At 33.0% G+C, this 16,993-nt stretch overlaps 1 protein-coding gene across 6 annotated transcripts in view; it reads right to left on the bottom strand.

The window, feature by feature from the left end:
* Positions 1-16,993, bottom strand: part of RHOT1 (ras homolog family member T1) — a 51,811-nt gene that overhangs the window by 12,088 nt on the left and 22,730 nt on the right. For 3 of the 6 annotated variants that reach the window (XM_011360020.2, XM_011360022.2, XM_023530600.1), the window contains exons 9-19: positions 12,438-12,536; positions 11,811-11,919; positions 10,921-11,041; positions 8,739-8,823; positions 8,228-8,373; positions 7,156-7,256; positions 5,633-5,763; positions 4,866-4,949; positions 3,344-3,463; positions 2,628-2,830; positions 1,491-1,586 (exon numbers count right to left, since the gene is read on the bottom strand). In XM_011360020.2, the coding sequence (XP_011358322.1) occupies positions 1,491-1,586; positions 2,628-2,830; positions 3,344-3,463; positions 4,866-4,949; positions 5,633-5,763; positions 7,156-7,256; positions 8,228-8,373; positions 8,739-8,823; positions 10,921-11,041; positions 11,811-11,919; positions 12,438-12,536 (1,295 nt within the window). Of the gene's footprint in view, positions 1-88; positions 914-1,490; positions 1,587-2,627; positions 2,831-3,343; positions 3,464-4,865; positions 4,950-5,632; positions 5,764-7,155; positions 7,257-8,227; positions 8,374-8,738; positions 8,824-10,920; positions 11,042-11,810; positions 11,920-12,437; positions 12,537-16,993 lie in introns of those variants that run through there. The other 3 variants (XM_011360021.2, XM_011360023.2, XM_011360025.2) reach the window with 2 other exon arrangements.

Genomic DNA, 16,993 nt, shown 5'->3' with positions numbered 1-16,993 from the left:
CACCAAAAATATAATAAGCAGCCACAGCTCCCTCCTCCCTCCCTATAGAGAATCTAAGGACAATTACCTAACACTTTTGCTTTTTTTGTAGGGGGGATGGAGTTATTATATAAGAGTTTTAGTGGAATAAATATGCACAGCAATAGATGGCACCCTCATCTAAATAAAAAGAAAAACTGAATAAGCCATAGCACCCGCCAAAAGGACAAAGTTTGCTAACATTTAAATAATCATCCCCTCCTCCTCCTCCTCCTCCCTTAGCATACACACATGCCTGAAAACCAGGAAGGAGAAGAGTGACAAAAACACAAAAGAGTCAAAAGACGAGTATATTCAACCCTGAAGAGATATGAACAACATCGTCTTTAAATTATCAAGCACCCTGGCTCCCAAAGGAAATCAAAGTGCTTCATAAATTTCTACTTGAACAAAATATAGTGTTAATTTCATCTGCTACTAAAACACGGCAGCTAAGTATGATAGTATGAAACTCTGAGTAAGGATGTAAAAATCAACAATGGATCCAATTGTTATTAGATATGAAATTTAGGGAGGTTTTCTGACTCCTTTCTGGTTGAGTGGAATTACACTAGTTGGTACAGCCACATGGGGCAACCCATTTCACCTCCACCCTAACAACCAAAGTAGGAGGTCTCAATGACTACTTAGTGGTCAGAGCCACTCAGACATACAAAGCCATCACACCACCCCTGAAGAGGTACTGGCGCAGAATCCACTCAGAAGAGCGCCACCTGATGAGTCAATGCCATCACTTCCTGTAACACCTGAACATTTTTTAGAGGCTTCTCAGTCAAAGGACTGGCCCAATCTGACTTGGCTTAGCTTGTGAGATCTGATGAGACCACAGCACACACTGGCATGGTTGTGGAGGTTAGCAGCATCCCAACAACGCCTAATTCCCAACATGAAGAAAAACAAGAATTAATTTTTTTGAAACTCTTATAAGCTCAAGACATTCCTTTTTAAAACTCGATGAACATATATCACTGCTACTAAGTCACTGCCAGCTGTCATACTGGAATCCATCTGTTATTTTATAAATTGAATCTGACTCTTCAACATACACAGGCTCCACCCACCAAAAAGGAGGGATGCAAAGTATGCTTAGCAACAGGGAGATGCTTCATGAGAAGGAGTTTGGGATTAACCATATAAAGAAGTATCCAAGTATGTACATTTATCATATATGCACGCGTACACACACACACACACACACACACACACAAACTGCAGTAAAATGTTTTGAAGATGCGGATCTAAAAACACAGTTGCAGTTATTTACAAGATTAAAACAGCACATTTACACCGTAAAAAAAGACACTATAATATGCAGGTAGGCAGTAAGCTTGACCAAGCAGTGCGTTTCTGGATAATTACTAAATATTAATTATGGGAAGAAAGGAGAATTGCTCATCTATAAGAAAAGGTCAACAAAATCCCACAGAAGCCATAAAGAAAAAGTAACTTACAAAGCAGTTTTTAGAAAGACCCAGATTTTTCTCAAATTCTCTATTCTATCAGTGTTGCCCATGTCTCGGGAGAGTCTGTCTCTGTAATGATCCTCTCTGTAGATAACATACATGAGGGTTTTAAAGCAAAAGTAAAACATAAATAAGGTTGTGCTTATCTCATAGTAATAGGAATGACTTGTCTTCAATACAAATAAAATTTCAATGGTTTACTGCATTTTAAAAAAAGTATCAGTTAATAGAATAGCAGTAAAGTTAACTCCGACTTGAAAAACCTGTAACAAATTAATACTTTTCTGAAAAACTTCAGTTTATAGCAATGTTTGATTATTACTATTTTATACTGTAGTTTCCATAAGAAAAATAATTTAGAGAATAACATAATCATAAATAAAATAAACTATAAAGTCCTGAGAAACGCACTGCCTGAAAAACTATCTTGTTACAAAACAGAATTTATACAAACATAGTACTTGAGAATGCCATTAAGAACCATGCAATTTTAAGGCAGTTAGTAAATTATGAAGATGACCACAGTTATGTGCTTGTGCATATGCATGTATAGATACACAATAAATGTACATAAAACTTATGACTCATAACACAATGTAAAACATTTATGTAGTAGGAATTCCAATTACAACTACTTTTTAGAGCACTTAAAAAAGATATCATATTCTGAATTCAAACAAATCCATAATTTAAACATAAATTCATAAAATATTTTAGAATCTTTCACATACTCCAGGTCAATTAATCAAAGGAAAAATATAAAGATGAACTTTTTGTTCATATGGAAATACCTGATAATCATATAGCAACACGTAACAAAAGCATTTCATTGCAGTAAGACTTTTTTTTAAATGCTGGGTGGGGGGCTGAGCTTATTGTACTATCCTATTTAGATACAGTCTGCTCAAAAATATACAAATACTGTCAGAAGGACTATTTACATAATTTATTACAGCACCCAAACCAAAATTCCATTTACTCAAATTTGTACCTTCTCATTACAAAGTCTCTTTCTGTTGCTGAACAACTTCTATGTGACAAAGATTCTACCCTCATGGCTAATAATGGCGTGCAATGTTATTATGAACCATGCAGCATGAAAATGATGGCAGAACAAGTACTTACGGGTACATGGCCATTGTTGTCAATTTAACAAAGATATCTTTACTAGGTGCATCAGCAGTATTGCAAGTGAAGGCTTGTGGTGGAGGCATTTTGTGTTTCCTGCAGAAATCAGTTGGTGAAATACTATATTCTTGTTTAACTTCATGCAGGTCTGACTTTGCAGCTATGATTAAGCAAGGTATTCTGCTGTCCATAAAGTGTTGCTATGGAATAAAAAATGAAATCGAAATCTGATGACAAGTTTAAATGTGCACTAAAAATTATCTCTGAATGAGCAATGCATCAATAGTTTCAAAGAGTAAGGGAACTAAAAGGCAAAGACTGGCAGTAGTCCAGGTCAGTCTTAGAATACGACCAGGGCCCCTGTTCTAATGCTGGTAACAATATAAGCCTATAATACGTCCTCAGATTTGCTACAATTTGAAAAAGATTTTTTTAATTAAAAAGATAGAATATTTAAAAATAAAAAGAAATCAACCTAAATTTCTCTATCCTAAAGCAAACTATTTTCATTTTAAAGAAGAGGAAAACAAAACAAAACAAAACAGATGTCTAGGACTTTACCACCTTCAAATGAAATCAAAGCCTTTAGGGACAGGACGCAGATGTATGTATTTTTAAAAAGCCCCACAAATGATTTTCTTGCATTTCCCTGGTTAGAAAACACCACATTACAATTCCATTAAACTCCATATAAAACTTACAGACCAACAAACCTTAAAAATCCTGGCACAGTATTCAAAAGATTTGGGGTTACTGACATCATAGACCAGGCACACAACATCACAAATGATCTCAGCCTCAGTTAGAAATTCCGATTCTGAAATATCATGCAACTTGTAAAAAGAAAAAGATAATGAGACAGTAAGTATCATATACTGAAGTGTAAGTCATGATGTTTTATTACTTGCTTAAATTAACTTCCTAATTAAAAAATACTAGTTAACCATAAATTTTCAGACCATTCTTAGAAGTGTGAAATGTGGATAAATTAGTAGTTTCTGACTCTGTGGATTAAAAATGGTTATTAAGGTTCTACAGAAGCTAATGTTTAGTGAGTGATTGAAGTGTGCTAGACAGGCCTTTACTTGCATTCTTTAAATTCTATAAATTAAGAAGACAAGCTAAAGAGATTAACTGTCTAAGATAACACATCTAACAAGTCATTAGACCAAAAGATAAACTCAGATATGATTCTAAGTCTATTTTCTTTCTACCACAGGTACCTTTTCTCTCCACCAATCAAAAACACAAAGCGAAGAACTCTTTACACTAAGGTCATTTCATTCTACTTTACTGCCTACACTTTTCCAATGTTTACTACAAAAGTTCTAAAGAAGTATCCCATCTATGATATGATAATGATCCAACAAGAGTAAAATTCAGTACTGAGTAATAAGATAATGCATCTTTGTTGAGAAGAAAGGGGAAGTGTACAGTCAGAAGTGACTCAATATACTACAAATAAAACACTATTATATTATGGATATTAAGACATAAAAGATACCAGTTTACAAAGAATGGTGTAAGAATAAAAACGGGAAAACTAACAGTCAGAAATATTTACTGAGTACACAATAAGTAGAACTATACTTATAGGAAAAGAAAAAAAACAAGGTTTAATTAAAAACTGACAAAGAACTTTTATCATAAAGAGTAAAATATGTATAAAAGTCAATGTGAGCATTTGTCTGGTAGAATAAACTATTTGCAAAGAGAAAAAGAGAGGGAATGAACTTTTTCTAGTACCTACCATTTATTAGGAGCTTTTCGTATTAGCTAACTTAGTAAGAAACAAAAGCTCAGAAAGAGTAAGCCACTTGCCTGAGGTCACGCAGCTAATCTATGGTGGAACAGAGTACAAACTGAAATGTGACTGGATCAAAGGAGAATACATCATCTCTTTCTACTGTATTTCATAGTCTCTTTTCAGTCACAACCCTTCTTTTAATCATTTTTTAGCTTAACACATTTGTTTACTATACCATTTCCTGCTAAATAGATGAAACTCAATTTTCACTTTCTTAACACAGAATTAAGCACACAAATAGATGAATTTTTACTTGATGCTACACCCATGTAATCACCATATATGTCAGGGAATTAAAATTAATTTCAGATTGAGGTGAAAAAAAATCAAACAAAGTTCTACAGACAGCCATTAAATTAAACCCAACTGTTTTCAAAGAGTCTTTAAAAATATAATTAATAATCTTTACATGCCAGAGAATTTCTTACCAACAAGTATTTCTCTTGTCCATATACATAAACAGTGTTAATCGCATAGTAGGATTTATGATCATCACGAATATTCTTCTGCCTCTGGAAATAACCAAAAATATCAATATTTACAGTAAGAAATTACAGTAATTAGTTGTCATCAATACACGTGCTTTGTGTTTATGTGTGGGTATGTTATCAATAAAAGGCCACTCTTCCCTACACTATATATCATTTATCGGTACAAAGGGCATATTGACTTTACATTTCTTAGTTCTTAAGGCCTAAGACAAAAGATGCACTTGCTCTGCATAAAGTGAGAGCAGTAGCTGAAAAGGAAGTACACTATATTATTGAAACTGTATTCCAGAGCCATCTGCTGGCAGTTCTCATTATACTATAATTTCATCTGATATGAGATTCATCTGGAAATACGTCAACCTCCTTAAGGCAGTAGTCAGAATTAGATTTCAGTATTCAATTTGAAGTATTTACTGTATATTTACTTCATGCCAAGCACTGTGTTAGGGCTTTCACACAGGTATTCATTTAATCCCATTTAAACACTGGTTAAAAAAAAAAAGGACAAATGATAGCTAACATTAATGAAATAAAGACAAAGCCAGTTCAATAGGATTATTATTATACTTTGGATTGTACTTTACTAATATATAGGTCACTGAATTACAGTAATCATCTAAAAAGATTAATGGCTATTAAAAATTATGTAAACTTGTGACTATGAAAATATTTTGGGTAAAGTTCTATTTTCTGACAACTCTCACCAGTAAGTTTCTTCCAAGAAGAGCCTGAAGAACTCCACTTTTCCCACAGTTTTTCATCCCAATTACATTACATCTGAACACATTTCTTTGAGTCTGTTTTTTCTGAAGGTCTATCTTTTTATCTCTTGTTACTAAAAAGAAAAAAAAAAATTATGTGCCACTTAGACTTACTGAGCCTCCATTTCACCTTCTGCAAAATAGGGTATTGCTATTTATCACTTTTATGAAGTGTCTGATCAATGAACAAACATAATGTACAACAGTCAAGCTGTATGTGGAATAAAGTACTAAATATAATAAAGAAGGGCCTCGTTTAGTGAAAAAGATGCATTTTTGAAAGATGGCTATAAACTTCTATTGACTGAATATTTATTTCATCATAAATAGTAAATTTTCATTAAAAAGTGATATCCTAAAAATGAATGAAAATACAACCAACAATACATGCCTTCTTTTTTTTCTATGATAAATTATTGTCATAACAAGTTACAAACTAAAAGATGCTCTCTCAAATCTACACTCTTTTGGATCTATAAATAGTAATGAGAAATATACTCTGGGGTTAAATGGCCTTTCAAATATAAATCTGTAAAAGAGGCAGGCAAGAAAGCAATACTCTATCAGCAGAACAATGGGGCATCTCTTCCTGTGGTACAGACCTCCTTGAGCTATAGCTAAAAGATTCAATTGCAACAAAGCTCACCAGAGGCAAAAAAGTGACAACTATAATACAAACACACAATAATAATGGGATAGTTAAATAAGTTATAGGGCATTCATATGATTACAGAATAACATTAAAGATATATAAAAATATACTTACTGATATAGAAAGATGTCCATATTTTGTTAAGTGAAAGAACCAAATGCTGACTAGCAATTAGTTCCTTACTCTTTGATGCTGAATTAAATACTGTCTAATTGGCTAAGTACTTTAATTGCTCTATCAATTTAAGATTGGTTGTCTTATGAGGGGGCTTCCTGTAAGATACAGCATTTTTTTTGTTTTTTTCTTACCAATTAGGATATAAGAAACTCTTGAAATATCAGTTCCCTAATTTGTTATTTCCATAGCTATGAGTTTTCTGTAAGTGGAGCACATTGCTTGGCAAGAATTACAAGATTTGTGAAAGATTTATTAATGTAGAAAAAGATTACAAAGCCAAGAGATGTACAATTAGTTCAATATCAGGATCATATGTTAATAGGCATTGTTTTTAATATTTAAGGAAAATTAAAACACAGGACAAACTATACTTTTAATGCCTGTAGCCTTCCCTGATTTTCATCAGTGGAGTAACCTCAGGGGCGAACTAAAAGGAAACCTCTACTCTTTCTTTTTTGATAAACAATAAAATCAAGCATTTGACTCACAGGAAATTACCAAATCACAGGGAAAACAAATAAGAGTGTAAACATGGAAGACTAGTGAAGATTTATTTATTTTCTTTTTTTTTACATATGAAACTGGAATCTTAAATTTTTTTTCTAACTTTTTCACTAATTAATATTTAGATACTTACCTGTAATGGCTGAAGCTTGAGACTCTTGTTCAGTCAATATTGAATAGCCTAAGTAGCCCAAATACTCCAGACACCGTTGTACATCTAGATAGGTTGTGAGCCTAGGAAATGGAAGAGTTTACAATGTGGCAAGTTTCTCAATGAACATAGGAAAAAAAAAAAATTCCAACAGCTCAAATAATTTTATCACCAGACCCAGGTAAGTGTTGTCATACTGCTTTAATTTTCCATTTCCCATGGTTTTTCCTATGCTGCCATTCTTAAGGAAGAGAAGAAGGGAGGAGAATGCAAGATGTGAAGGATTCCTGTATCTACTCCACCTGCCCAGAAATAGCAAAGCCACACAGATGAGCAGTGAGCTGCTGGCAAAATCTAGAGCAGGAATTTTCTTTCTTTCTTATTTTTTTATAAAACCTGCTTCCCAAGTTACATAGTATACAGCAAATATTGGCTAGTTGAGAACGTAATAATTACATCTGAAAAGGTTTGCAAAAGGAGCAAAAATAACTGAAAGGTGCTTGAGACGAGTTAGCCTTTTTTATGATCTGAAAAAAGAACAGATTTTGGTGTTAAGAAAGTTAGTCTCACCAAGACTAAAGTAATTCCATCATCATACCCAACCAGAGGATTTCCTTAGCACCCTAGATACAATGTCAACTGTACTGTACCCTGCCTGTAGACAAATCCTAAGTGTACATTAAAAACAAAAAAATCTCAAGTTAAGTCTTTAGTGTCAAGTAAAATATGCTCTCCCCATATTCTGAAGGTATAATAATTGTGTAGTAGCAATGATGTTTCTCATTCTCTTAATCAAAAAATGTATTAAAATTTAGCTGACAATGATGTGAGATTTATTATTGTTTCCCTATATCATCCAAAAGTAATATCCCTTCCTGATAAATTTATAGAACATCTCAAATTCATCTGAGAAACAGCAGTAACACTATAAATCCTGCTTATTATGATTAAAGCACTTTGTAAGATCTGAAAAACTTACAAAATGATGGCTGTAATGTACCATAATTTTAAACTAGTGGTGACTATAGAGGAAACAGGTGAGCTGTATACTCACGTCCACTGGGAAAGGAATCCCTGGTAGGTTATCCAGCCCCTTTCATTTGTACAAACTGTGTTATTCACATCTGGCCCCCAAGGTATGTAAGGGAAAACTTTAAACAAGTCTTTAAGCTCATCAGGTGACAAAGCACAGTCTCTATCCTGAAGATACACAAGGAAGAGTACATAATGTTTAGAGATCTAAAAGACTAATTCCCAAACACAAAATTCTCCTAAGTCTAGTAAAGTTATGTTTCTAAAAACTAATATATGAAAAGAAATTTTACATTTATCAAGTAAATTCCTTCCATGTATGTAAGAAAATCTGTGTAAGAGTATCAGAAACTATACTTTCTCATCTTGAGAAAACAGAATAAAAGAAAGTATTTTTGCTATTTTAATGTAAAAGAGCTTGAGCAATTTTTGGCTATGTGACATGAGCACCCTGTAGCTAAGGGAACAGAATTAAATCATTCACTGAAAAAGAGTTTATCATATATCATGGAAAATTGAAGTTAAAAGCTTACCAAATCATGCTTGTCAAAGGTGCTCTGGAGAAACAAATATGCATGATGATTTAATTCAGTTGTGCAATCAGAAGGTATTTTTAGCCTTTTGATAAAAAAATTAAGAGAAAAACAAATCCTCAATCAAATGTTAAAACTTAAGAAACTGCAACAAGTCTTTTTGTGAGATAACAGCATTTACAAAATATTTTTGCTAAAGCCATTTAGACTTTCCAAGGAAAGTCACTGGAGTAGCACGGCAGTCCTCAAAAGAGTTACAATAATGCTCATTCCGAGTTGACATGTAAACTTTTCCTAAATATCTGAAGAGCAGGTTGAAATAAAAATTTTACAAATAATGCTGATTAAACTGTAATAGGTTTGTTCTTCCCATACAAATTATGTCGATTATGTCAACATTGTAATGAGTTGAACATAGTGTGAAGAGATGTTATTTCTGCCTGATTTGACCTTTCTGACCCACCCTAAATTCAGTTGAATAAACATTTATCAAATGCACTGAGCTAGGTACTAGGGACATAAAAGAAGACAGGCTCCCTACCTCTAAGAAATCATATTCAAGTGGGAGATGTATCACAAACAGTTAATTTCACTGTCTCAACAGAATGAGATGAGTGCTGAGTATGGGTAAAGTAAGGGTAAAGTACGGGGGTCGGGGGGGTAGGAGGGTGTCAGCACTGCTGAGAGACACTGTCATCTGAAATGAGACTTGAAGGCTAACAGGCATTAACTAGGTTGAAGGGAGGAGAGTGAAAACATGGACAAAAGCCTGGAGTAGGAAACAACATAGGATTGGTGGACTATAAATAGTTTAGTATTTACTTCTAAAATGAAGGCAGGGAGTAAGCATGAGCAGAGCAGATCATGAATGACCTTGTATACCAGTTAAGAAGCTTGGGTTTTATCCTGTCTTCAAGGGAAGTGACATGGCTAAATCTGTATTTATATAGCTGTTAATCTAGCAGCAGTGTGCAGGACAGAGGCAGAGTTTAATAAGATAGAAAAATTCAAGTGGTGGCCTAAGGGGCTATTTTGAAGAAAATTCAAGGCGGAGAGCATAAAGAAATTGAGAGACCACAAAGCTATAAAAGATGGGGTTTCCTCACTGTCATACTTAAGAAAGCAATAAGCAATCTTCTGGAGAATTTATCTATCTATGTAAATGGCACAGAAAACTTGACAAAAAGGTCCTGGGACAAATTCACTCATTCAATATATATTTATTGAAAAATCTAGAAAATTACTTGAGCCGGATTCAATAACTTTAACAAGAGAGGATTCAATTTAGAACTGATTAACCAACCAGGAATCCAACAAGAAAGAACTTTGCTCCCTCAATGATGGGGAAGGAGAAAACAACAACAAAGTCTTTCTGAACCTGTACATAGTTAGCTAGGGTGCTATGCTAAAATAAAAAAAGACATTATGAAGATAACGTGCCACTGAAAAAGTGAAGGAGAAAGACTGAAGCCTCGAAGGCCCAATCTTGGGAAGTCACTTCCCTGAGTTACAGAAGAGGAAGCCTAGTACAAGGCAGTCTCCTGTTTCGGGGTGACACTGGATCCATTTTTAAACAAACAGAACTTAAAAAATAACCACAAACAGACTAGTTGTTTAGGAAAAATACTTATTTTATTCTGAACTAAGAAAAGACTATAAACCTTAAAGAGAAGAACTAATGAAAAGAAAAATGCTAACTAATATATTTCTCATCTCTTAACTCCAAAAACTAGTTTATCTAGCACCTTTTATTTCCTTCCTCAGTAAAATGAATAATAATAATAAAAAAAGATATTTGCATTCTCCATAAGAAAAAAAGGAAAAGTTTGAGCCATGCTATAAATCAGTGGCTTTCAACTGGGGAAGATTTCGCTCCTGTGAGAACATATGGCAATTTCTAGAGACGCTAGACATTTTTGGTTGTCATAACTGGGGGAGGAGGTGTTACTGGCATTTAAGGATGTGCTAAACATTCTATAATGCATGGGTGCATGGGACAGACTCTACAACAAAGAATTATTCGGTCCAAAATGTCAATAGTGCTGAGGTTGAGAAACCCTGACATAAACCTCTCTGTAAGTCTAAATTATTCCTAAGTCTAAAATATCCCAAAGCTTACCTATGTGCTAAAATTTTTAAATACTTGGCAAGTGAAATCAATTAGAAAGCTAAAGGTACATACAAAGGAAATAAATATTCAGGTGTCAGATCCAGATCATCATCATAACCAAATCGTCGAAGCACAGTCCAAGTAGTTTCATGTCTCCCTCTCTGGATAAAAAGTGTGTGTAAAAAAAGAAAACCTGAAATAAAAGGAGTTAGTAAATACAATTGATGTGAAAAAGGGTACAGTCATTTGGAGGAAAAAGCATATAACACATAATGGCAAGAGCTACATTCATGAACATATGCATACTAGTTTTGTGCACTGAGGATCAAATCAAAACCAAGTTCACGAGTGTCTCATTAAAAACAGAGATGATTTTAGAATCATTTCACATATACACCCAAGTGAGCAAGAGATGGTATTAGATAAAAGGGCCAAAAACACATCCCAAGGAATACACTAACATTCACAAAGTTATAAAATAAAAACAAAGGAAATTCTTTTACAGATCTTCGTGTTTATTTCTATAATGAAAAATTCTGCTTTTCAATTTCATTTATATCACTGTGGTTCTATCACACATTCTATAGGGAACATTCTGTACTTGGTAAATTTGACTGATAGACAAAATGTCTTCTCTAAAAATAATTTTTATTTAAGGATGCTTATGAGTAGGAAGAATTTTAAGATAAATTTGTTCCAGAAATCTCTTTCCCTCAGATGGACCGCTGAATTCCTGAGATCCAATCAATTTCTCTAATTCTAATTTATGCTGACAGTAAGGATTACTATCCCCGCCAATGGCCTGTCTCTTCCAACTCTTATATATCCAAGTTAGATTTTAGGCATATGAACAAATACTAACATTTCTTAAAGTATGAATAATACTATGCTATAAAGACCTTCACTTTCTGCCAAATTTTGAAAATATTAAGTTCAAAAGGGGGAAAATACCATTCATTCACCTTTCAGTGTTAATCCACTATCAGCCACACCATCATTTATATGTTTTCTGACTACGTTCTTGACATCTTCCAGAGCTTGAGGAGCTAACGGAGTGTTGAAACAAATTCTCTAGCAAAATAAATATAACATTTTTAAAAATCAGCATTAAAACCATAAATAATATATACAAAGCATTAATCTATAAAGCAATATTAAGTCAAAGAATTGCAACCAAAAGAAACAAATTCTATGAGGATAGTCTCTGCCTTGTAAAACAAGTCATACTTAGAAGGAAAGAAACTTTCCTTACTCTCCTCATGGCATTTCTAAAACACAGAGCTCTTTGTGTAGCTATGTTACTCAAAACCAAGAAAGAAAAATAATTCAGAGTTCAGACTTCAAGTCATCCTTAATACACCCATTGTGTACCATGAAATAATACTGCCAAAGAGTCTCCTTGATTCCTAGGCGCAAGGGAGTTTTATACCCCACGTAAAGACTTAAATAGCTTGATGTGAAGGACAGTTTACATGAAAGAGACAGAAGTTTATCAACATATCATTGTTTAAGCTAATTAACTCTTATAGCTTTCTTAGTCAAAATAACCCCGCCAAGATTTACAAATGTCTGAAAAAGAGGAGATCTACCTGAAAGAAGTTGAGCTCCGCATCATTGAGAGTACCATCATTATCTTGATCAGATATTTTAAATATACGAGTAAGGGCTTTTATACAGGCTGGTTTCATCTATAAATCGTTAAGAAAATAAAATTATTTTAATTAAAAAGCTGGAATTTTAAAATGTGATTTTCATAAGGCTAAGAATAATTGATTGCTCTGTCAAATACATAACATCGAATACAACCGACATGAAAAATGAACTAAAGCAGAGCTGTTTACTTTTATACTCAACCCTTTTTAAGTAAATGAGGACCAATATTTGAAATGGTCAAACTCTTCCCTCATGACCATGACTCCTCTAAGGAGAGAGAAAAGAGAAGTTCACCTTTAGAGACAATTCATTCTTCCAGACATATAGAGAAGAAATATTTATTTATGCCCTAATTCCATAAAGAATTTCAATGGACTAATAAAACTACTAAAGGCTTTCCTTCCCAACTTCTAATATTTTTTTAAATTTCAGTTTTACTAAGGTATAATCAGCTGTCGATTTTTGACCACCAACATCTGATTACAGAATGGGACTAAATGTTTTGATCTGTCATTTGTGTGTGTATATATACCAAAGCTGGGATATAAAATGTGCTTAATTCACAAACAGGTGGCAAATTAGCACTGGTTGGTAAGTGTAAAAGCCTTTCACTAACTTCCTATTATCAGATAAATCACTTACATTTAAAAAAGAATCTTGCCTTTTGTGACTCTGTAAAACTTTTAAAAGTAATGATGTTGGAAATATACTTTGATAACATCCTTAATATTTGTTTTAGGATTTATAATTGATAGGACAAATATCTGACTATTTAAAAATAAGGCCCACAAGCTTCTAATTTGTATAATTGCTATAGTGATTATAGGATAATAATTGTCAACAATTTTGAGAAAATAAAACTTTCAGGATGATTTCTGAACATTGTGTAAACTTGGAAGCAGATTTCTTATGGAACAGCTGATTCACAGAAATTAGATGGCAAGGTAAGGAAATGTATACTTATTAATTTCAATGCTATCAAACTCAAATGCAGAAAAGAATTTTTTTAAAAAATAGGAACGTTACTTTCCCAATCATATAGATAATCCTTTCTTTTTCTGTTTTAAATGGGAGTCTCTAGGAGAGCAACTTGAAATAGTGAGAAAAAGATTAAACTTAAGATATAAAGATATTAGAAAGAACTGAGAAAAAAGTTAAACATTTAGAGAGAACTGGAAGGAGCTTCCTTTATAAAAGAGTACCAAATGGACTATAATTTATAACATCTACAATCATGAGCGATTTTTTAAAAAATAAAGAATGGTAAAATATTGCTTCTATAATCCTAATACTAGATATTCAAGATTAATACAGATTACATTGTTATATTTTATTTACTCTTTTAAAAATCTGTTATATAATAACCTAAGTGTTTCAAAAAGTAGCAACAGCTAGAACTATGTAAAAAAACAGCATCTAAAAATAACTTTATTTTTTGCAAGTGGTTTTTCCTCACATCACAAAAAGCTACATTAAAAAAAAGTAATTTGGCCTTTTGAGCCACGCTTCTCTTGCTCAGGCCTGCTACCACTTCTGGAAGTGTACTTTCCTTTCTAATAAAACTTTTCTTTTCTACTGTAAAAATAATAATAATAATAAATAAATAAATAAATAAATGATAAAGTAATTTGAGGAAAAATAAAGTGATACATTTTTCATTAAAGCCTGAAATGTATCAGAGAAGCTAAAGTGCTCTAAGGTATTGGCTTAGATATTTAAATATTAGCCACCTTAAAATACAACACCAAAAAAATGACTTCTTTTAAGAAGTATTAAAAATTGTATCTTATTAAAGCTATAAAAACTTTTTTATAGTAATAAACTCTTTTTCCATATAAGTAATCTAAACCCTCACTCAGTAAACATTATTATTACATAAAAGTTATATCTTTTTCATTATTAGGTAAGCAGGGGACTCCATGGGTCACACAGAGTCAATCAGCACTAGAAAAACAATTACAGTTTAGGTTTTAATTTTTAATATGATCTTTTTGATGATTCTGCCGTAAATCTGTGTTAAAAGGTTACTGCTGTCTAAATAAAAGTTTCTAGTGTAAGCCTAGACTCAAAGCTCGTTCTTGTGTAAAACAAGGTATAGTCTCTAAAAATTGCAGATTTTACTTCAGGCAGGTCCTTAAGAAATGAAAAAGAGATGGTGGTAGATGTTTTACTCATGAGACTGGAGAAGGGGAGGGGGTGATTAGCAGATTAGCAGAACTAATAATAGGCCTTTAAAAAGTAGCAATTAAAGAATTGAGAACAAACTAATAGAAGGGATTTAATGTACTGCTAGGCTAAGGCTTCAGAGGTTAATTCTCTATAGGAGAGTGTTTCCCTAATTTCCTCGATAATGAGATATGTACCTGGCTGAATCAGGATGTAATCTGTGTTTTTAACAAATGCACCTAGTGACTATTATGAGGAAAATTTCGGAAATACCAAGTTAAGAGTAAATTAGAAAGAAGCATTCTAATTAAAGAACAGTAACCAGGATTAAGGAAAAGCAAATCAGGGTCAGATTAAAGGATAACTCAGATTAATTACTTATAGCAGAGGCCAGCACTTTTTCTGAAAAGGAGCACACAGCAAATATTTTAGGCTTTGGGAACCAACAGGCAAAATCAAGGATATCATCTAGGTGCTTATATAGCAAGAGAGAATCAAATTTCCATAAAATTTTTATTGACAAAATTCAAAATATAATAGTTACTAAGTATAAATTTGCTATATAGGTCTACTAATAAGAATGGAAATCTTAGAGGGTTAACATTTTGATTAATTGGGGTTCAAAGTTAGTGTTCCCTACCATAAAAATTGATTGCAAATGTTCATCTGTTAATGCTGCTCTGTAATGAGATTTTACATAATCTTTGAAAAAGTTTTTGCACGGATCATATTGCCAATACTGACACACATCCATAAACATATAATTTTAACTGGGCATATTCATTGGAAGGCATTTAAAGAATTAGATTCTTTTCTTGATTTTTGCCTGTTAGCATGTCATAACATTGCAGATTAATCAGTTCCAACTGAAGGTTAGGTGAAAGCTCCTCAGCTGCACAATCAAATGGATTATGAAATATGGAAATTTCCTTTGCACTTGCATCGAGGTCCAAAAAAACAAGGCTGGAACTGTAGTTTCAACTTAGAAAATACATCTGCTTTGCCAATTAAAAATTGACTTTTTTCCTTTCTTGTTTGGGAAGATACGAAAAGCACTGATAATAAAATAAAATGTCACATAACAGTGATACACAAGATATAAATGTGTCAGTGCAAACAGCAGTGCACCAAGTACCACTCAGCACTTCTGCTGGGTACTTCAGCACTGAAAAGTGATGAGAGTACCACATACAAGCTCTGTTGCAACTACTTAACTTTGCTTTTGTAGCACAAAATACAAACAAATACAAACGTAAAGAAATAAGTATGTGCTGCAATAAAACTTATTTATGAATGATGAAATCTGAATGTCATATAATTTTCCCATATCACAAAATATTACTCCTTTCAATTGTTTTTCAATCATTTAAAAATGTGAAATGTATTCTTAGTTCTTAGGCTATAAAAAAACAGGTGGCAGGCCAAATTTGGCCCATAGGTGAAAATCTGCCAACCACTTACCAATACTATAAACTTTTCCTGAAAAAAAAACCTGCAACTTTCTATTTCTTAAAAACTTAACAACAAAAAGACAAATAACTTGAGAAATAATCAAAAGACTTAAACAGACATTTCTCCAAAGAAGATATGTAAATGGCCAATAACCACATGAAAAGATGAACAAATCATTAGCCATCAGGGAAATGCAAATCAAAACAGCAATGAGATACTGCTCACATCCACTAGGATGGCTATAATAAACCAAAAAACAAAGGGAGGGATAACAAATGTTGGCAAAGATGTGGAGAAACTGGAACCCTTGTACAGTGTAGTGGTTCCTCAATAAGTTAAACATAGAATTACCATGGCACCTATCAAGTCTACTCCTAAATATACACTCAGAAGAACTAAAAACATGTTTAAACTTGTGTGTTAATGTTCACAGCAGTTCTATTCACATATCAAAAAGTGAAAACAACCCAAAAGTCTATCAAGAGATGCACAGATAAACAAAATGTGGTATATAGCCATACAATAAAGTATTATTTAGCCATAAAAAGAAATGAAATATTGATACATGCTACAATATGGATGTACCCTGAAAACATTGTTACATGAAAGCCAAACAAAAAAGACTACATATGGTGTGATTCTATTTACATGAAATGTCCATAAAAGGTAAATCCACACAGACAGAAAGTAAATTAGTGGTTGCCAAGGGCTGGGGCTGAGGGGGAAGAGGAGTGACTACCAATAGGTATAGGGTTTCTTTTTAGGGTGATGAAATGTTCTAGAATTAGACAGTGGTAATGGCCACATGACTGTGTGAATATACTAAAAATCACTGAATTATACACTTTAAAAGGGTGAATTTTATGGTATGTGC

This window comes from Pteropus vampyrus, unplaced genomic scaffold (genome assembly GCF_000151845.1).
Source record: "Pteropus vampyrus isolate Shadow unplaced genomic scaffold, Pvam_2.0 Scaffold50, whole genome shotgun sequence".
In the NCBI taxonomy this organism is placed as follows: domain Eukaryota; kingdom Metazoa; phylum Chordata; class Mammalia; order Chiroptera; family Pteropodidae; genus Pteropus; species Pteropus vampyrus.
Note: the sequence above shows the minus strand (reverse complement) of the source record. Positions and strands in the feature narration are given on the sequence as shown.